Source organism: Cololabis saira, chromosome 20 (assembly GCF_033807715.1).
Source record: "Cololabis saira isolate AMF1-May2022 chromosome 20, fColSai1.1, whole genome shotgun sequence".
Lineage (NCBI taxonomy): Eukaryota > Metazoa > Chordata > Actinopteri > Beloniformes > Belonidae > Cololabis > Cololabis saira.
Window position 1 is genome coordinate 4289275 of NC_084606.1, and position 22949 is coordinate 4312223.

A 22949-nucleotide genomic window follows, 5' to 3' on the forward strand; every position below is an offset into this window, starting at 1 on the left:
TTTTCAATTCCAGTCCTCAGGCCCCCCTGTCCTGCATGTTTGAGATGCCACCCTGCTTCAGCACACTGTGATACAAAGAGCTGTGTCATCAACAGAGATGTACAGACCTTGATGACAAGCTAATGAGGACCATTAATTAGAATCATGTGTGTTGATGCAAGGCAACATCTAAAACATGCAGGGCAGGGAGGCCCGAAGACCGGAATTGAAAACCCCTGGAATACTGCATTCAAACTTACGCATTGACTCGGGCACCAACTTTCTCCCACGCCAATTGTCTCTCCTTTGCTGCTGCAGCTGTGTTGCTTTTTTTTTCCAAAATATGCTCTCATATTCTCCATACGCATAGGGTTGCCACCTTTCAGAAATAGAAATAAGGGATGTCCCGATTTCAGCTATTTTCGCAAGCGCCAAAAAAAAGGGACATCGCCAAAACGTTTAAAGTGCATTGAAATGTCCATCCATCCATTATCTATACCCGCTTTATCCTTTGCAGGGTCACGGGGGTCTGCTGGAGCCTATCCCAGCTATTTTCAGGTAAGAGGCAGGGGTTACACCCTGGACAGGTCACCAGTCCATCGCAGGGCCACATATAAACACACAAACCATGCACACTCACGCTCACACCTATAATAATAATAATAATAATAATAATAATAATAATAATAATAATAATAATAATAATAATAATAATAATAATAATAATAATAATAATGACACATTCCTTAGACGCCCCCCACCCCCCCCCCCCCCCCCGCGCAGACCGCAGCTGTCGGCTTTAGGTTTGTGGCAGGGTGGAGAGGTTGATGGGACACACGCACCTGTGTCCCATCGGCCTGAGTGGCTGCCGCTCTCCACCCTGCCTGCCTTATAAGGCAGAGCTGGACAGCAGCAAGGGGTCGGAGGAGCTGCTGGTGGATGCTGTGGGAGAAGGTGCTTCTGCACGTGTGTGGCGGTGATCTGGGTGATTTGCGTGAATAAAAGGGTCTGCACTAAACTCCATGTCCTCTCTATCCTGTCGGTCGGGCCCCCGTAGCACTGGCCCTGCTACACTGGCGCCCAACGTGGGGCCTGACAAGGGAGGCATGGAGCGGGCCCTGGACGCGCTCGCCCAGGCCATGGCGGACCTGAACGCCCTGCTCCGGGACCAGGGCGAGCATCAGCTCGCTGTGCTGGCGGCGCTGATGCCCGCGGAGGTCCCCACCCCTGCGCCACGCTTGAGGTTCGCCGCAGCAGCGCGGGAGGAGCTGTCGGCTCCGCAGCGACGGCTCACGAGACGGCGGGGCCGACGGAGCGACCCACCCCTGCACCCCGTCTGAGGTTCGCCGCGGCAGCGCTGGTGGCGCCGCAGCTGAGAGGCCGGGAGGCAAAAGCTGCGGGCCGCCAGGCGACAGCTCCTGGGACGGAGTCGGAGGTGGAGGCGGAGGCGGAGGTGGAGGTGGAGGCGGAGTCGGTTGCAGAGGTGGAGGCAGACCAGCAGGGCGCCAGGGTGGAGGAGGCGGTCCCGGGGGCGGACCAGCAGGGCGGCGTGACGGCAGAGGCGGAGTCGGCAGCGACGGCGGGTCCCGCGTAGACGGGGCCGGACCAGCGGCCAGAGCAGGGCGTCCTGGAGGAGGCGGTCCTGGAGGCGGACCAGCAGCTGGCGCTGGGCCGCGTCACGGAGGAGGAGGTGGTCCTGGACGCACCGTCTGGCCCGAGGCCACCATGGGCCCGGCCCCGAGAGCGGCTTCCTCGGCGGTCAGGCCGACGCCGGGGACGACCACCAGACCCTTCCCGCTGGTGGGCCCGGCGCCGAGAGCGGCTTTCTCGTCGGTCAGGCCGATGCCGGGGACGACCCCCCGACCAGGAAGGCCCGGGGGGTTCCGAGCTTCCTCTCCCGCTCCGAGGTGGCGGGGGGGGGAGTAGGCTCGGCCGGACGGACCCCGGCGCAAGATTGGCGTTGGGGGTGTGTGGCAGGGTGGAGAGGTTGATGGGACACACGCACCTGTGTCCCATCCGCTTGAGTGGCTGCCGCTTTCCACCCTGCCTGCCTTATAAGGCAGAGCTGGACAGCAGCAAGGGGTCGGAGGAGCTGCTGGTGGATGCTGTGGGAGAAGGTGCTTCTGCACGTGTGTGGCGGGGATCTGGGTGATTTGCGTGAATAAAAGGGTCTGCACTAAACTCCGTGTCCTCTCTATCCTGTCGGTCGGGCCCCCGTAGCACTTGCCCTGCTACAAGGTTGATTTATGGTTCCGCGCTACACCAACGCAGAGCCTACGGCGTAGGGTATGGCGTAGGCTCTGCGTCGATTTAACGCGGAACCATAAATCAGGCTTTACCCATTCATTTATATGCGCTTGGCGCAGAGGGGAGCTCAGCGGCGGACAAGAGGCCGCCTGCCGCAGCCGGGTTTGCGCTGCGAAAACCCTGCCCGAATTGAACATTGTTTAATTTCACCGTGCCGCGCTGGGACGACATCTCGGCACGTCCAATAGGAGAGAAGGTGGTGGAGGCTGCACCGACTCCTCTCCTTGCGCCGCGGTCGCACATACAATGAATGGAGTTGTATCGGTTGCTGTGTGGATTATGTTCTCACTACAAATAAAAAAAAATAACCGTTTCAGGTCTCGAATGGAATCGGCTTGCTTGTTTTGTGCCATTTCAGAGCGCGATTGCTGTGTTCAGATATATCAAAACGTTCCGATCTTTAGGGGGAAACGTTCCCTGTTCCGGAACAACTGCTCCAAACGGGACAGGTGTGAAAGCACCCTTAGATTGCACCCCTGATCTGAGTCATAAGGAACTGTCATAGTCAGAATAGTGTCACAAGAAGACATTTCTTTCTAATTCTAAAAGTATTTTGATTGAGCAATTGCTTTCTTTAAATAAAAGAATGTCCAAGATAAAGATATTCAGTTTCTTGTGAGTATATCCACCAGCAGTGGAATTTACTGCGATGCAAGAGGGGCGCCACCTAAAATCTTGCCTAGGGCGCCAAATTCATTAAGGAGGCAGGAGTTCGAAAAAAGCAGGATTTATTCAGCAAAACCAAACCAAAAATGCTGCTGAGAAGGATTAAAAAAACAAACAGGAACATAAACAAGAAAACTGGGTAGGACTGAAAAGGAGAACATGGAGGAGCAAACAGTGCGGACCAGCAGGGAGCAGGGGAAAGACCAGACTAGATATACACAAGGGATAACGAGACACAGGTGACGACAATCAGGGCAGATGGAAACAGGAGGGACAGAACTGAAACTGGGGGAAATGTCAAATCCTGACAGTCTGAGAATGATGGTGATTTAGTTATTTAGTTCACTTTGGATTAGTGTTTGTGAATAAGGGAGTTGTGTCTATTATTGTTCTGTTTGTCATGTATAATATATGTCTGTTATGTATTAAATGTTAATTTGTGTGTTGTGTGTTTGTCGGACCCCAGGAAGAATAGCTAACGCTGTTGCTAATGCTAATGGGGATCCTAAATAAAACAAAACAAATAAACGGGCGGAAAGGTTCCAGCGGTGGCTGATGGTCCCGGTGCTGAACCAGACCGGACTAACGAGTTCCAGCAGCTGCCCCTGCTGCCCCGGAGAGGGGGGGGGGGTTGTGGGTCTGAAACCGAGGGGGGGCGGGGTTGTGGGTCTGAAACCGAGGGGGGGCTAGCAGCCCCTCCACGCCCCAGACGCTCTTTTCTTCCCGCTCGTTCATGCGAGAGTGATTCTCTACGCTGACGATGACGCTCCGCTGAGCGATAACGTCACATGTCAGGCTCCGTCCTCGGATCCTCAGATCCTCAGATCCTCAGATCCTGGACCACCGAGGACCTGGACCTGGACCTGGACCTGGACCTGGACCTGGACCTGGACCTGGACCTGGACCTGGACCCACGTGGACTCTGAGGACCACCGAGGTGGATCAGCGCTGCGACCCGGTTTCCCCCGGTGGAGTCATGTCCTCCCCCTCTTCCTCTTCCTCCTCCTCTTCCTCGGCGCTGTCCTACTTCTGTCCCCGCTGCGGGTTCCAGTCCCGGTTCCGGTCGGTTCCTGAGCTCCGGTTGCACCTGGTTCGCCGACACACCTACGAGACGCTGCTGCTGCTGTCGCAGGTAACCGGGTCTGGATCTGGATCAGGTCTGGGGGGTCTGGATCAGGTCTGGGGTGTCTGGATCAGGTCTGGATCAGGTCTGGGGGTCTGGATCAGGTCTGGATCAGGTCTGGATCAGGTCTGGGGGTCTGGATCAGGTCTGGATCAGGTCTGGGAGGTCTGGATCAGGTCTGGGGGGTCTGGATCAGGTCTGGATCAGGTCTGGGGGGTCTGGATCAGATCTGGGGGGTCTGGATCAGGTCTGGGGGTCTGGATCAGGTCTGGGGGGTCTGGATCAGGTCTGGATCAGGTCTGGGGGGTCTGGATCAGGTCTGGATCAGGTCTGGGGGTCTGGATCAGGTCTGGATCAGGTCTGGATCAGGTCTGGGGGTCTGGATCAGGTCTGGATCAGGTCTGGGGGGTCTGGATCAGATCTGGGGGGTCTGGATCAGGTCTGGATCAGGTCTGGGGGGTCTGGATCAGGTTTGGGGTGTCTGGATCAGGTCTGGGGGGTCTGGATCAGGTCTGGATCAGTTCTCATAAATTATGACTTTATTCTCATAATATTAAGACTTTATTCTTATAAATTACGACTTTATTCTCTTGTATTACGACTTTATTCTCATAAATTACGACTTTATTCTCGTAATGTTACGACTTTATTGTCCTAATATTACGACTTTATTCTCATAAATTACGACTTTATTCTCGTAATATTACGACTTTATTCTCGTAATTTTACGACTTTATTCTCGCAACATTATGACTTTATTCTTGTAATTTTACGACTTTATTCTCGTAATATTACGACTTTAACACCAGTTACTTTTTGCTACATGCTGTAACCATCCAAAAATCTGTAACGGTTGCTTTTTGTCATGGATTCATTGTTGCTTCCCTGACGTGGAATGATCTGCTGTGATAAGGCTTTAGAATCGAAGCCGTGGTTTATGCTCATTATACCACAGTTAACAACCAATCAGATCATTATACCACAGTTAACAACCAATCAGATCATTATACCACAGTTAACAACCAATCAGATCATTATACCACAGTTAACAACCAATCAGATCATTATACCACAGTTAACAACCAATCAGATCATTATACCACAGTTAACAACCAATCAGATCATTATACCACAGTTAACAACCAATCAGATCATTATACCACAGTCAACAACCAATCAGATCATTATACCACAGTTAACAACCAATCAGATCAATATACCACAGTTAACAACCAATCAGATTGCAGGATTTCACCTTTCTGTTTTCTAATGTTATGTTTATGTGTCAGAGAGCAGGGAGTGAGGGATCATGGGTAGTTGATGTGAGAATGTGGACGACATTTCGACTTTTTTCTCGACATTTCAACTTTTTTCTCGACATTTCGACTTTTTTCTTGAAATTGTACTTCAACGTTAATCGCAACATTTCGACGTTTTTCTCGACATTTCAACTTTTTTCTCGACATTTCCCCTTTTTTCTCAATTGTATTTCAACATTCTTGACATTTCAACTTTTTTCTCGACATTTCGACTTTTTTATTTAAAAAAAATTATCTTTAACACCAGCTACTTTTTGCTACCTGCTGTAACCATCAAAAAATCTGTAACGGTTGGTTGTTGTCACGGATACATTGTTGCTTCCCTGACGTGGAATGATCTGCTGTGATGAGGCTTTAGAATAGAAGCCGTGGTTTATGCTCATTATACCACAGTTAACAACCAATCAGATCATTATACCACAGTTAACAACCAATCAGATCATTATACCACAGCCAACAACCAATCAGGTTCAGGTCTGGTCTGCAGCATGGTGTCTATAATCACTCTAACTTCCTGTCCCCCTCCAGGCCCGGGTTCGGAGCTCCAGGCCCGGCGGGGCCCCCCTCCCCCTGCCGGCCCCCCCAGGGTCGCAGAACCAGGACTCTGGGGGGGCGGGTTCCTGGTTCCAGGTGTTCGGTTCCTCGGCCAGCGCCGGGTCCCTGGTCCGGTTCCCCGGGGGGGGCCTCTGGGGGCCCCTGGACCTGGGGGGGCCCCTGGGGGGGCTCCTGGGGGGGGGCCTTGGACCAGGTCTGGACCTGGGTCTGGGACCAGGTCTGGACCAGAAACTGGCCAGGACCCTGGCCGACGTGGAGGAGAGAGTGAGGCGGCGGGTGAGCCGGCTGGAGGCGGAGCTACGGAGGAGGGAGGCGGAGCTTCAGCGGCAGAGGCAGGACGCGGCGAAGCTGAGGATCGAGAAGAAGGAGGCCGAGGAGCAGGTGGAGCAGCTGGCCAGACAGGTGAGGGGGGGGACAGGTGAGGGGGGGGCGGAGCATCTAGACAAGTGAGGGGGGGAGGAGGCGGAGTGGGCAGCGCACCTGTCAGGTTATGGTTTTTACTACCTGTTTGTGCTTGTGTGCTTTTGTGCGAGCTAATGTGTTTGTGTTGCTCTTGTTCTTCATTTATGTTGTTTGTTTACACTGCAAAAACTCAAAATCTTACCAGGAATATTTGTCTTATTTCTAGTTAAAATGTCTCATTTTTAGTCCAAAAAAATCTCATTAGACTTAAAACAAGACTCATCACTGGAAAAAACAACAATTTTTGGGTGCTTCAAGTAGATTTTCACTTAAAATAAGTAGAAAAATCTGCCAGTGGAACAAGATTTTTTTGCTTGTAATGGGGGGGGATAGATCGTGTACCACTGGCAGATTTTTCTACTTATTCCAAGTTAAAATTTACTTGAAACAGGTGAAAATTGTCAAATAACAAGTTATTTTTCTGATAATGACTCTTGTTTTAAGTGTAATGTGATTTTTTTTTTTTACTAAAAATGAGACATTTTAACTAGAAATAAGACAAATATTCCTGGTAAGATTTTGAGTTTTTGCAGTGTATTTGTATCGTTTATTTCATATGGATCCAAACAGTTAATAATTATTATTTTCTCCATGTTCCGCTCCCTGGCTTCCTTGTTTAAGGCATCTTTTTTTTGCGTTCCGTCTGTTCACTCTGTGCTGCTACACTGCTACTACACTGCTATCACACTGCTACTACACTGCTACCACACTGTTAATACAGCTACTACACTGCTACTACTACTGCTACCACACTGCTACTACACTGCTACTACACTGCTACCACACTGCTACTACACTGCTACCACACTGCTACTACACTGCTACCACACTGCTACTACACTGCTACTACACTGCTACTACACTGCTACTACACTGCTACTACACTGCTACTACACTGCTACTACACTGCTACCACACTGCTACTACGCTGCTACTACACTTTTCTACACTTGGGAAGCAGCAGTGCAGCAGTGCAGCAGTGAACACAGCGTTTTGACAGCGTGGGAAAAAAATCCTACCGCTACCACTGAACTCATTCACCTCAACGGGCCCAGCACTTGGGCCCGTGTCGGTAAGTCCCGCTCTCTACCGGATCCAAACCCACCCGATCTGTGCCCACACACCGCCGCGGACTCCTCTTGGAGTCCTCGCGCGTAAGTTCCATTTCAGAACTCATCAGCTGAGCCGTACAGCACACGTAAACCGCAGCAAAAGCACGTCAAACCCAGTTGCTGCCGTAGTTTTTGTTTTCTGGCAGAACGCGGGAAGCAGAACGCGGAAGCAGCAGTGCAGCAGTGAACGCAGCGCTTTTGACAGCGTGGGAAAAAATCTTACCACTACCACCGAGCTCACTCACCTCAACGGGCCCAGCATTTGGGCCCGTGCCGGTAAGTCCCGCTCTCTACCGGATCCAAACCCACCCGATCTGTGCCCACACACCGCCGCGGACTCCTCTTGGAGTCCACGCGTGTAAGTTTCAGTTCAGAACTCATAAGCTGAGCGGTACAGCACACGTAAACCGCATCAAAAGCAAGTGACTTCACGCCAAACACAGTTGCTGCCGTAGTTTCTGTTTTCTGGTTTCTAGGCTACCCCATCTTCCCCCATGGCTCCACTCACCTCCCCTCATGACTGCGACAGCTGCCTCCGCAAATCCCAGAAGATCGCAGAGCTGGAGCAGCGCATTTCCAACCTCCACTGGATCAGGAATGAAGAGACTCGCCTGGACTCCGTGATTATTCTGGGCGCCGGTCCTCCTGCCAACCCCGCTGACCTGGACTCCACTCTCCCGCTGCCTGATGCCGGCTCCCCCGCCGCAGCGGTCGCCCCAGCTGATCCGGTCTCCGCTCTCCCGCCGCCTGATGCCGGCTCCCCCGCCGCAGCGGTCGCCCCAGCTGATCCGGTCTCCACTCTCCCGCCGCCTGATGCCGGCTCCCCCGCCGCAGCGGTCGCCCCAGCTGATCGGACAGCCCCTGTCACTCCGCCCCACACTGTTGCTGTCCCCACAGCTACATCCAGGCTAGCCTCCTCAGTCTCTGCTTCACACCCGGATCCCCTGGCTGGAGACACATGGCTCTTGCAGGGGGCCAAGCCGAAGCCAAAATGGGTGACTAAAAGCCGAATCTCAGAGGCAACTTTCACCCTTAACCCGAACCCGAGGCTCGGGTCCCTCACGTCCACCCCTATCCAAACGGCACGGCCCACAGTCAATGGGAAAAAGCGAGGAACACCCAACCCGCCCCCCTCCTCCCCTCCTCCCCCCTGCGAGCTCCAGCTGGGAAACAAATACAACATCCTGAGCCTTGAGGATTTCCCTCAACCTGTCCATCCTCCTCCAGCCAGCCCCGTCACAGCCTCGCTGCCAGCAGCCCGAGGGGGTCGTGGGTCTGTTTCGGGTCCTCCATCGTCCCGGTCTGTGACCACCTCCTCCTCCCGTCGCAAAATTGTGAAGGAAGCTGCTCTCAGGGCGCGACGCTCCAGTGATCTACCCCGCTGCAAAGTGGCCGCAGCTGCACCTACAACCTCGTCAAGGTCCCCTCCAACAGAGGACCAGTGCCTGCCGCCCCGCCCCCCTCCCCCCCTGTTTCCCCCAACCACCGCTATAGTGGGGGACTCCATAATCAGGAAAACGCGATTTTTCAACGCCTCCACGCACTGTTTTCCAGGGGCCACAGTCACAAAAATGATCGAAATACTTCCAGGTTTACTCCAAACACTTCCCCACTCGATTAATCGTATCATCCTGCACATTGGGACCAACGATGTGTTCCGGAGTAACCCCGACGTGCTGAAACGGGACTTCAACAGCCTGTTTGCCATGTTAAAAAACTGTGGAAAATCAGTCTTCATCAGCGGCCCTCTGCCCACCCTGGGCCGCGGTGAACAGAACTTCAGTCGCCTCCTTCACCTCCACTTCTGGCTCCAGGCTGTCTGCGGTGTCCATGGCTTTCATTCCATTGACAATTTCAATTTATTTTGGAACCGCCCTTCATTCTACCGGCACGATGGACTTCACCCGAGCAAGCTAGGCAGCCGCATGCTTACAAAAAACATACAGCGCACTGTACACACCATTGACTACATACAGGACACTCATGCATGACTATTTACATGCCACGCCCACTCCCCCGTGCCACCAGTGCCTTCTTCTTCTCCCCCCTCCCTCGGTGAATCACTCCCCCTACAGGCCCCTGCTGTCACTACATCCATTGCCATCTGTGAATCGCTCCTCCTACAGGCCCCTGCTGTCATTACACCCCCTGCTGTCGGTCGCCCAATCGATACCATTATAACTGTCAGACCCCTCCGTTTCCATGTGACTTTCAAGGAGCCACGCCCCCCTCCCCGCACAGACCGCCATATCAATCCTGTCAATCACAGTGTACTCTCTCCCCTGCCCAAAGCAGCTGCATATATACCACTCACCTGTCTCAAACTCTGTCTTCTCAATATCAGATCACTAACCAATAAGGCCCTTCTCATCTCTGATCTCATCACCGACAAAACTCTGGACATTTTCTGCCTCACAGAGACGTGGCAACAGCCGAATGATTTCACTCAGTTAAATGCAACCACCCCACCTGGCTTTTCCTTTCTTAGTAAACCCCGCGCCACTGGAAGGGGGGGGGGGCTGGCTCTCATCTACCGTAAAAACATAAAAGTCACTGCTCTCACTGTCCCCCAACACTCCTCCTTTGAATGCCTAGCTGTAAAACTCTCTGGACCCAAACCCATCATCATCATTACCATCTACAGACCACCAAAACCCTCCGCTGTTTTCCTTACTGAATTCTCGTCACTGTTAACATCTGTATGCACAATGTCCCCTACTGTTATCCTCCATGGCGATTTCAACATTCATATTGACGACCCATCCTGCACCCTAGCAAACGACTTCACATCACTTCTAAACTGCCTTGGTATCACACAACACGTCAACCTCGCAACACATAGCAAAGGTCACATTCTCGATTTAATCTGCTGCACAGACATAACTCCCGCCAACCTCACTATCATGGACTTCCCCATCTCGGACCACAAAGCCATTCTTTATGACATCCACACCCATTTGCACAAAGTCAAAGAACAACGGATCATCTCCTTCAGAAACATCAAACACATCAACCCCACAGATCTCTCTACCCTTATCAGCTCCTTCCCCAATCCCCCCTCATCCTCCTCCCCTGCCGATCTGGTACAACACTACAATAACTGTCTCTCCTCCTCTCTCACTGCCCTGGCTCCACTTAAAACCCGCTCAGTTTCATTTACCCACTCTGCCCCCTGGTTCACCCCTGACCTCCACCAGCTCAAATCCACAGGCCGTCAACTGGAGCGACTCTGCAAAAGGACCGGACTCACTGTGCACATCCAAATGTACTCCGATCACCTTCAGCTCTACAAAAATGCACTTAATACCGCCAAATCATCATATTACTCCAACCTCATTAATTCTGCCACAGGAAACAATAGAGTCCTTTTTTCAACCGTCAACCGCTTACTTCAGCCTCCAAAAACCCTCCCTACAGACATCTCCACTGACCAGTGCACCGCCTTCCTGGACTTCTTCAGCTCCAAAATCAACATCATTCACCATCAACTGGCCTCAACACGCTCTTCCACAAATGACCCACCATGGATAACCACCACCAACCAACCCCTCTCCAGTCCTCTCACCAATTTCACTCCGGTATCAGAACACACCATCTCAGAACTAATTCGTAAAGCCAAAACCACCACCTGTCAGCTCGATCCCCTCCCCACCCTGCTTGTCAAAGCATGTCTGCCATCCATTTCCCCCATGATTACTAAAATAATTAATTCTTCCCTCACCACTGGAACCGTTCCCCCAATCCTCAAACTAGCTGCCATCACACCCACCCTAAAAAAACCAGGTGCAGACCCATCTGACCTCAATCACTACAGGCCCATCTCCAACCTTCCCTTCATCTCCAAAACTCTGGAAAAGGTGGTAGCAGCACAATTACAGTCCCACCTAAATTCAAATAAACTCCACGAACCCTTCCAATCCGGTTTCCGCCCCAATCACAGCACTGAAACAGCCCTGGTTAAAATCACTAACGACCTCCTCCGTGCAGCTGACTCCGGCCTACTCACCATCCTCATCCTCCTGGACCTCAGCGCAGCTTTCGACACCATTTCTCACCCAATACTCCTGGACCGCCTGGCTGGCATTGGGATCACTGGTGTTGCACTCTCCTGGCTTTCATCTTACCTCACTGACCGTCAACAGTTTGTCCAACTACAGAACCATAAATCCGGATGCACGGGTGTCACAATGGGTGTCCCCCAGGGGTCAGTATTGGGTCCACTTCTCTTCACCATCTACCTCCTACCCCTAGGTTCAATTCTCCGTCACCATGGGGTCCATTTTCACACTTACGCCGATGACACTCAGATATATATCTCCTCCAACCCCACCGCTGCCATTCCTCCCGCTTCCCTCACCACCTGCCTACACGACATCAATACCTGGATGAGCAATAACTTCCTAAAACTCAACGGCAATAAAACTGAGGCTCTTCTCATCGGCTCCAAATCCACCCTCACCAAGTCACAACCCTCTCCCGCCCCTCCCATCATCATCGACGGCTTCCCGGTACCCTTTTCCCCCCACGTCAAGAGCCTCGGCGTCATTCTGGACAATACACTCTCATTTGCACCTCACATCCACAACATCACCCGGACTGCATTCTTCCACCTCCGCAACATCTCCAGACTTCGTCCAGCACTGTCCCAATCCAGCACCGAAATTCTGGTCCACTCATTCGTCACATCCCGTATCGATTACTGTAATGCTCTCCTCACTGGCCTCCCAACCAAACTCACCAACAAACTACAACTCATTCAGAACTCGGCCGCCCGGATCATCACCCGCATCAAGTCATCTGACCACATCACCCCCGTTCTTATCCAACTCCACTGGCTCCCAGTCCAATATCGTATCATTTATAAAAACCTCCTCCTCACCCACAAAGCCCTTCATAACCTAGCCCCCACCTACCTCTGTGACCTACTGAAAGAATACACCCCCTCCCGTACCCTCCGCTCAACCTCTGCTGGACTTCTTTTCACTCCCACCTCACACCTTAGCAGCATGGGTGCCCGAGCGTTCAGTTGTACGGCACCCAGACTCTGGAACTCCCTCCCCCCATACATAAGACAAATAGACTCCATCACCACATTCAAAACACAACTCAAGACTCACCTGTTTAAACTTGCCCATTCACTTTGACCGGTCACCACACACTACCTCCCACCATACTGTTCTGTTATCTGTACTGTTGCTCCTTGATTGTATGTATTGTGTATGTGTGTATGTATTATAATTTCTACTTTATTATTGTATTTCCTTTATTGTATTGTTTTGTTTTTATTCTGTAAGGTGACCTTGGGTGACATGAAAGGCGCCGTTAAATAAAATGAATTAAAATGAATTATTACACTGCTACCACACTGCTACTACACTGCTACTACTGCTACTACACAGCTACCACACTGCTACTACTGCTACTACACTGCTACTACACTGCTACTACTGCTACCACACTGCTACTACTGCTACTACACTGCTACTACTGCTACTACACTGCTACTACACTGCTACTACACTGCTACCACACTGCTACTACACTGCTACTACTGCTACTACACTGCTACCACACTGCTACTACTGCTACTACACTGCTACTACTGCTACTACACTGCTACTACTGCTACTACACTGCTACCACACTGCTACTACTGCTACTACACTGCTAAAACACTGCTACTACACTGCTACTACTGCTACTACACTGCTACCACACTGCTACTACTGCTACTACACTGCTAAAACACTGCTACCACACTGCTACTACACTGCTACTACTGCTACTACACTGCTACCACACTGCTACTACTGCTACTACACTGCTACTACTGCTACTACACTGCTACTACTGCTACTACACTGCTACTACACTGCTACTACACTGCTACTACACTGCTACTACTGCTACTACACTGCTACCACACTGCTACTACTGCTACTACACTGCTAAAACACTGCTACCACACTGCTACTACACTGCTACTACTGCTACTACACTGCTACCACACTGCTACTACTGCTACTACACTGCTACTACTGCTACTACACTGCTACTACTGCTACTACACTGCTACTACTACTGCTACTACACTGCTACTACTGCTACTACACTGCTACTACACTGCTACCACACTGCTACTACGCTGCTACTACACTGCTACTACTACTGCTACTACACTGCTACTACTGCTACTACACTGCTACTACACTGCTACCACACTGCTACTACACTGCTACTACACCACTACTACTACTACACTGCTACTACACTGCTACTACACTACTACTACACTGCTACTACACTGCTACTACTACTACTACTACTACACTGCTACTACTGCTACTACACTGCTACCACACTGCTACTACTGCTACTACACTGCTAAAACACTGCTACTACACTGCTACTACTGCTACTACACTGCTACCACACTGCTACTACTGCTACTACACTGCTAAAACACTGCTACCACACTGCTACTACACTGCTACTACTGCTACTACACTGCTACCACACTGCTACTACTGCTACTACACTGCTACTACTGCTACTACACTGCTACTACACTGCTACTACACTGCTACTACTGCTACTACACTTCTACTACTGCTACTACACTGCTACTACTTCTGCTACTACACTGCTACTACTGCTACTACACTGCTACTACACTGCTACCACACTGCTACTACGCTGCTACTACACTGCTACTACTACTGCTACTACACTGCTACTACTGCTACTACACTGCTACTACACTGCTACCACACTGCTACTACACTGCTACTACACTACTACTACTACTGCACTGCTACTACACTGCTACTACACTGCTACTACTGTACACCCCTACTACACTGCTACCACACTGCTGCTACACTGCTACTACTGTACACCCCTACTACACTGCTACTACACTGCTACTGCTACTACACTGCTAACACACTGCTACCAAAATGCTACTACACTGCTGTTTGTTTACACTCATGAGGCTGACAACATGGCCGCTGCCTCCCAGAATGCAACTTGGCGACCAAGCCCTATTAATTGGAGTTATGTCATGGTTTTACTAATTGTTTGTACTTTGTGCTCTAGTGTTTTAGTGTGTTCTCTTTCAATGTTTTATATATATATGCCATCAACCTGCCAGTGACTGCAGATGTAAATTAAGCTGTTTGGCTAAATCTGGCACATTTACATGATGGACTCAAGTGCTCATGTTAATTAATGTGCGTTGTCCCTTTTTTAATAAATAAATGAAATGAAATGAAATGTCCAGACAGGTGAGGGGGACAGGAAGTGAGTGTGATCCCTGGTGTCCTCCTGCAGGTGGTGGTTGCCATGGAGATTACGGAGCGTCTGAAGGACGATCTGGACGGGAAGCAGAAGGAGCTGGAGCAGAACCAGAGGTACCGGTTCTGGTTACACCGTCTGACGGGACGGAAACATCGTAGTTCAGGGGTTTTCAACCGGGGATCCGCGACCCCTAGGGGGGCCGCGGAGGTACTGCAGGGGGTCCTCCAACTTCAAAAGAAATAAAGGCAATTTTAACCAAAATAATTAGTGAGAGTTTAAAAAAAAATAAATAAATAAATAAATATATATATATAGGATTGAGAAAACTCCATTAACAGTCAATAATAAAATTAATTTCAAAATTGACTTGGCTATTTTGGACCGATGGTTCCTGATGGGACCAATGGTTCCTGATGGGACCGATGGTTCCTTGTGGGATCGATGGTTCCTGGTGGGACCGATGGTCTGACAGGTGTGTGTTTTCCAGGCAGATGGACGACATGGAGAGTTTTCTGAGGGCGACGGCGGAGAGAGAAGCTGAGGCCAAATCCAGACTCCAGGTCTGTTCTAATTGATAAAATATATACAAATATGGTGTTCATGTTTCAACCTGATGGTTCCAGGTGTTCATGTTTCTACCTGATGGTTCCAAGTGTTCATGTTTCTACCTGATGGTTCCAGGTGTTCATGTTTCTACCTGATGGTTCCAGGTTTTCATGTTTCTACCTGATGGTTCCAGGTGTTCATCGAGACGCTGCTGGACCGAGCCGACCGCGCAGAGACGCAGCTGCTGCTGCTTAGCCGCGGCTATGGGTACGGCTACGACAGGTGCGGCTATGGCTATGACAGGTGCGGCTACGGCTACGACAGGTCGGCCCGCAGCCTGGACGGCAGCGCGACCGACATCATCACCGACAAGCTGCAGGAAACCATTGGCAACAGAGTAGGAATCTGTGGTTCCTTCTGCTCCTTCATTAATAATAATAATAATAATAATAATAATAATAATAATAATAATAATAATAATAATAATAATAATAATAATAACTTTAATTCCAGGTGGAGACAACTTTAGTTATTATTATTATTATTATTAATATTATTTTTTATTTTATTATTAATAATAATAATAATAATAATAATAATAATAATAATAATAATAATAATAATAACAACTTTAATTCCAGGTGGAGACAACTTTAGTTATTATTATTATTATTATTATTATTATGATTATGATTATGATTATGATTATGATTATTATTATTATTATTATTATTATTAATAATAATAATAATAAAATAAAAAATAATATTAATAATAATAATGATAATAATACTATTATTAATACTATTATTTACTCTTTCACACTTTCTTTTCCTCCTTCTCCGTCCAGAGAAGTTCCAGCGTCTCCAACTCCTGCAGGCTGGAAGATCAGATATTCAGTCACCATCTCTGCAGGTACCTGTGTTACACCTATACTACACCTGTACTACACCTGTACTGCACCTGTACTACACTTGACCTACCTGTACTATCTGGTACGTGAACCACGTCCCCACACTCACCTGTTAGCACGTTAGCATGTTTCAGATCCACATATTTACTTCTCCGAACAATAAAATTTAAAAACTAAAAGTCACAGAACAACGGTGGCGGATTTTAGTTTCCAGCAAAATCCCACCGGTAGCTAATATGGCTAATACAGGCCATGTAGTGTTAGCGTTAGCATGATAAAGCGGTTGGTTTTAAAATCATGAAGCATGTCATCTTAAGTTAGCTTTACAATGCTAAACTATATCATATAACTACAAGCATGCTAAAGTGTATGTGATTTTAAATGTATCATGCTAAAGGTCTTGTTCCAGTTCAGATCTTTTTATCTGATACTTTTATTGTGAAAGGGGCAAGAGAACCCTCCGCCACCGCAGCACCGAGGAAGAGGAGGGGGAGGAAGAAGAGGAGGAGGAGGAAGAAGAGAAGGAGGAAGAGGAGGAAGAGGAGGAGGAAGAAGAGAAGGAGGAAGAGGAGGTGGAGTAAGAGGAAGAAGAGGAGGAAGAGGAGGAAGATTAAGGTGAGAGGGAGGAAGAGGAGGAAGAGGAGGAAGAGGAGGAAAAGGAGGAGATGGAGGAGGAAGAGGAGGAGGAGGAGGAGGAGGAGGAGGAAAAGGAAGAAGAGGAGGAAAAGGAAGAAGAGGAGGAGGAAAAGGAGGAGGAGGAAGAGGAGGAAGAGCATCAGGAGGAGTAGGAGGAGGAGGAAGAGGAGGAAGAGGAAGAGGAAAAAGAGGAGGAAGAAGACGAAGAGGAAGAGGAGGAAGAGGAGGTGGAGGAGGAGGAAGAAGATGAGGAGGAGGAGGAAGAAGAGGAGGAAGAGGAGGAGGAGGAAGAGGAGGAAGATGGCAAACACACCTGGATCAGGTTCTTCAGGTAAATCAACTCCATCTTGGTTCTTCATGTCCTTTATTCTTCCTTCCTGTTTCACAATAAAAGCCCCAAAACCCTGGATCCGGACCCTGCTAATTAGCTTTGAGCTAAGAATAAAAAATAAAGAAGAAAGAAACTAGAAAGAAACTAAGAAAGGAATTCAAATAAAATTGTGTATAAATATTACAATTTTACATCTAAATTAGCACTGTCTGCTAATTAGCTTTGAGCTCCAGCTCTTCCTCCAGCTTTTCATCCAGGATTTCCTCCAGCTCTTCCAGGGGAGTCCGAGGCGTTCCCAGGCCGAGAGACATAGTCTCTCCAGCGTGTCCTGGGTCTTCCCCGGGGTCTCCTCCCAGTGGGACATGCCTGGAACACCTCCCTAGGGAGGAGGGACATGCCTGGAACACCTCCCTAGGAAGGAGGGACATGCCTGGAACACCTCCCTAGAGAGGCGTCCCGGAGGATCCGATACAGAAGCCCAAACCACCTCAGCTGACTCCTCTCAATGTGAAGGAGCAGTGGCTCGACTCCGAGCTCCTCCCGGGTGACCGAACTCCTCACCCTATCTCTAAGGGAGCGTCCAGCCACCCTGCAGAGGAAACTCATCTCGGCCGCTTGTATCCGCGATCTCGTCCTTTCGGTCACTACCCAAAGTTCATGACCATAGGTGAGGGTAGGGGCGTAGATTGACCGGTAAATCGTGAGCTTCTTCTTTCGACTCAGCTCCTTCTTCACCACGACGGTCCAGTACATCGACCGCATAACTGCGGACGCTGCACCGATCCGTCTGTCAATCTCCCGCTCCATCGTTCCCTCACTCGTGAACAAGACCCCGAGATACTTGAACTCCTCCACCTGAGGCAGGACTTCTCCACCCACCCGGAGAAGGAACGCCACCCTTTCCCGGTGGAGAACCATGGCCTCGGTTTTGGAGGTGCTGATTCTCATCCCTGCCGCGTCACACTCGGCCTCAAACCGCCCCAGCACATGCTGAAGGTCCCGGTCCGATGAAGCCAACAGGACAACATCATCTGCAAAAAGCAGAGATGAAATCCTGAGGTTCCCAAACCGGAACCCCTCCGGCCCCTGGCTGAGCCTAGAAATCCTGTCCATAAAAATGATGAACAGGACCGGTGAAAGAACTGTTAGTATGTGAGGCCCCAGTTGTTCATGATAGGAGAAATCACCATGGAGACGAGTTAACGGAGATTTGCGTGCTGCACTAAAATAAAATAAACTTTTGGTAATCTCAAGCACACCGATTTTGTAGTTTGTTAAGGATCTGTACTTTACTTTGTCCAATTTATAAAATTCCCCAACAGGCGAAAGAAAAAAAAAAATTCTAGCACTGGCATGGCAGCACCTGTGTCCAACTGGTCTCACAGCAGGTTATGTTAATATTTGAGGCTGCGGTTGTTTCTGGTAAGAAAACGCACCATGGAGACGAGGTAACTGAGAGGTTAAGTTGATGGACTGCTGATCCATTCTGCTCTCTACACAGAAGTTGGACAAGTTAGTGCTCTGGACATCGTACAGCGAGGTGGAATGAAGCTGCTTCATGGTATAATGAACTGGATGTGTCAATTAGTTGTTGTTTTTTTTGTTTGGACTCTTTCACAGAGGCCCTGTGGCTTAGTTGGTCAAAGCACCTGTCTTGTAAACAGGAGATCCTGGGTTCAAATCCCAGCAGAGCCTCTAAACCTAACTGTCTTGGGGTGACAGAAAGATGTGAGATATCTCAATCCCAGTTCTGCTAGTGTGTATTACTCTCTCTGTTTAACTATAGCAGAGTAATTGAATGCAATTTGCAAAGTTTTCTCGACAATGACATGATATGAAAAGTTTGCAGCCAGATACATGATGGACTCCTGGGAAAAGTGGAGGATCGTGCTTCTGTCCATACTGTCACTCGAGGATGTTGAAGATTCCTGCATAATCGTATTTCTGCCTTTTGGAGCTGGCTGTGGTTTTTGCCTGGTACCCATGAGAGCATCTTTGAACAGTACAGCTTTTACCAGTCAACAACACCAGCTTGATAATTCTCTTCCTGAGCATTTATTTGGACACTATTCTGCTTTCAGGTTCATTCAGTAAAACAAAAAGTACATATGTGGAGGAGCAGCATTTGGATCAGTGGCAGCTCTCCAGCCTCTACACAGCCCTAGTGGCCTAATGGATAAGCCACTGGCCTCCTAAGCCAGGTATTGTGGATTCGAGTTCCACCTAGTGTGGCAATGTTAAAAAATGCTCAATGCAAGACTGAGTTAATATCTTCAGATCCTAATTTCAGTACAGCAAGATTTGCACATTCATTACTGATTGAACCTCAGAAGCTGATTTTTTTTACTTACCATGCTGTTTCTATTGTCAAATGAATTTGACACCTTTGGGCATTTTAATGCCTTTTATATATTTAATTTCTTTGATGAATTGACTCTTTCTAGGTCATGATCTCTGCAGGGTCTCATACAGTACGTAGAGTTCTTTATGATTATTCAGATGTTACTGTGGTAAGTTTGTTCATTCAGATCATAGTGATCCAGGGCTGGTTTGTAACATCTTGAGTTACATGCAGAGTCTCCGTAAGTAGAGACCTTTTTAGGTGAAGTCACACTCAGGGAGTAACTGACTGTCAGACACACCACGTAAAGAAATACAGGAAGAGTTGGAGGAGTTTCCCACCTAGTGGCACAAGGGAATAACAGAAAAGTATTAAAGTCATAAAACTGACTAAAAGGAGAGGAACCAGACATGAAACTTAAACTTAAACTTTATTTATTTATATAGCACCATATCATACATTTAAAAAAATGCAACACATGATGCTTTACATGCAGAATAAAATGACAATCAGAAAACACACCCATACAACCTTCAATGTGATGTTCTTGTCTTATCAGGCTACATGTCATTTCTCCACTTCACCACCAAGGTTGAACTATGGATGTCATAAAAACATTTTGTTGTTGTTTTTTTGTGCTTTGTAAATGATATCTTGCTTTGTAAATGATGCTTTATTATGTCATAAGACCAATGCAAACAAGTATCTTAAGTGTGTCCATCGAGCTACATTATGCGTGAAAACCATAATGAGGTTATGCATAAAAAGGGTCCATATAGAAATATAGATCTAGAAATGAATCTATCATCTAAATAAGCTTAAATCTATGAGGTTCTTTTTCTTTCTTGATTTATTTTATGCCAAAGATATAAGAGGAGATTAACTGAAGTTTGAAATGTGTAACATCAAACTCCTAACAGCTCTAAGATTGGCTGAGTTGTGGCTTTTATCTATTGGACGCTGAATTCTACCTTCCGATCACCAAATTCACGGCTCTGTAACGTAAAGTCCTCTCGTGCGTTGGTGGTGTCTCTCAGACAAACCCAGGAAAGTCAAAATACATTTTTCTTATAAGTTAGTTGTCAATTTTTGTTTAGTAGCCTGAATTAATTTCAAAGTTTTTAATATACATATATATATATACCTCCGGGTTTTGGGCCCAGCAGCTTCCGCTGCGCCACTCTGCTGTACAACCAGGTTGTGACCAGACCAGTACTGGAGTTGTAAAATAAAATCAGGGGGGATGGTGGATTTGATCATATGGGGACAGATAATTTGTACTGATTACAAATAATATAATATATTACAAATAATAGCAGTGACCAAAACAGCTGCAGAAATACTGCAGGAATGACATAGCAGCAGTTAAATGCAGCCTTCTGTAAGCTTTAAATATCCACTGGGCTTACATCAAATACATCAAAACACAACAATAAAAAACACTTTTCTGAACTTATCAATATGCCTCTGTCCTTCACAGGATAAGTAACATGGATCACTGCAAAAACTCTAAATCTTAACAAGAATATTTGTCTTATTTCTAGTTAAAATGTCTCATTTTAGTAAAAAAACATCTCATTACACTTAAAACAAGACTCATCACTGGAAAAAACAACAATTTTCACCTGTTTCAAGTAGATTTTCACTTGAAATAAGTAGAAAAATCTGCCAGTGGAACAAGATTTTTTTGCTTGTAATAAGAAGATAAATCTTGTCCCACTGGTAGATTTTTCTACTTATTTCAAGTGAAAATTTACTTGAAACAGGTGAAAATTGTCAATTAAGTTATTTTTCTGGTGTTATTCTTCTGGTGATGACTCTAAATGTTGAAATAGCAGTAAAACCACATTCATTGATGAAATGACATAAGGGATGGAAAGGAGGGATGGCAGTTTTACAGGGGGGGATGATTTGGACTGTTTTTATTTCAGGGGGGATGATTTGGACCGTTTTTATTTCAGGGGGGGATGATTTGGACCGTTTTTATTTCAGGGGGGATGATTTGGACCGTTTTTATTTCAGGGGGGAGGATTTGGACCGTTTTTATTTCAGGGGGGGGGTGATTTGGACCGTTTTTATTTCAGGGGGGATGATTTGGACCGTTTTTATTTCAGGGGGGGATGATTTGGACTGTTTTTATTTCAGGGGGGGATGATTTGGACCGTTTTTATTTCAGGGGGGGATGATTTGGACCGTTTTTATTTCAGGGGGGGATGATTTGGACCGTTTTTATTTCAGGGGGGGATGATTTGGACTGTTTTTATTTCAGGGGGGATGCCTTCCCCCCTCATCCCCCCTCCACTCCAGTACTGACTCAGACACACACTCCCTGACTTTGGAGGAGGCTCTTTCCCTTTTCACCACTAGGACCAAATCTGTCAGACACACCACGTAAAGAAATACACATTTGGTCGTGAAGAATTGGAGTGCCCCACCTTGAGGCACAAGTGAAGATAAAACTGACATAAAACTGACTTGAATATAATTTATATAATTGGTATAATTGATCACATACTTGCAGAATTGAAGCCTGAATTATAATTCTGGTTCCAGCAAAAATCAGACCAGTTTAAAGTCTCAAGTTATTCAAATCTAATGACGACATATGATCCTTGCTGGAACACACAAGACCTGCTTTAACTGAACCCTTTTCAGGCCAGGTAATCATATATGGTAAGTATAAAAGTTACCATCCTTCATAGCTCTGTTACTTCACATAAAGCCAGGACAGTAGTGGAACAGGTTAGTGTACTAAATATATCACAGTGAGGTGGAATAAAGCTGCTCCAACAGGAGTTTTTATAACAAGTTGAAGACGTGTGTTGAGGGCCCTGTGGCTTTATTAGTTATAGTTATATAATATATATATATATATATATATATATATATATATATATATATATATATATATATATATATATATATATATATATATATATATATATATATATATATATATATATATATATATATATATATATAATATATATATACTGATATATATATTATATATATACTGATATATATATTATATATATATATATATATAATATATATATACTATATATATATATATATATATATATATATATATATATATATATATATATATATATATATATATATATATATATATATATATATATATATATATATAATATATATATATACTATTATAGTAGTTATTAGTTATACTTAGTTGGTCAAAGCACCTGTCTTGTAAACAGGAGATCCTGGGTTCAAATCCCAGCAGAGCCTTTAAACTCATGAAGACAGAAGTAAGGATGGAACTACTGTGATGTTTAAAACCACATACTGTATTTTTTGGACTTGAAGCCACTACTTTTTTCATAGGTTTTG

The 22949-nt window shown here is 47.1% G+C and overlaps 1 protein-coding gene and 1 non-coding gene across 2 annotated transcripts; both read left to right on the forward strand.

Moving 5' to 3' along the window:
• The first annotated feature begins 1085 nt into the window (after positions 1 to 1085).
• On the forward strand, positions 1086 to 16903 carry LOC133420926 (F-box only protein 41-like). Its single transcript, XM_061710808.1, has 9 exons — positions 1086 to 1152; positions 1461 to 1569; positions 3769 to 4084; positions 5923 to 6351; positions 14856 to 14935; positions 15310 to 15382; positions 15562 to 15765; positions 16219 to 16283; positions 16727 to 16903. The coding sequence occupies exons 1-9, from the start codon at positions 1086 to 1088 to the stop codon at positions 16860 to 16862; spliced, it is 1479 nt and encodes a 492-aa protein (XP_061566792.1). The 3' UTR covers positions 16863 to 16903.
• Positions 16904 to 18869: 1966 nt separating this feature from the next.
• On the forward strand, positions 18870 to 18943 carry trnat-ugu (transfer RNA threonine (anticodon UGU)). The gene has a single exon. It is a non-coding gene; the product is annotated as a tRNA-Thr (tRNA).
• The last annotated feature ends 4006 nt before the right edge of the window (positions 18944 to 22949 follow it).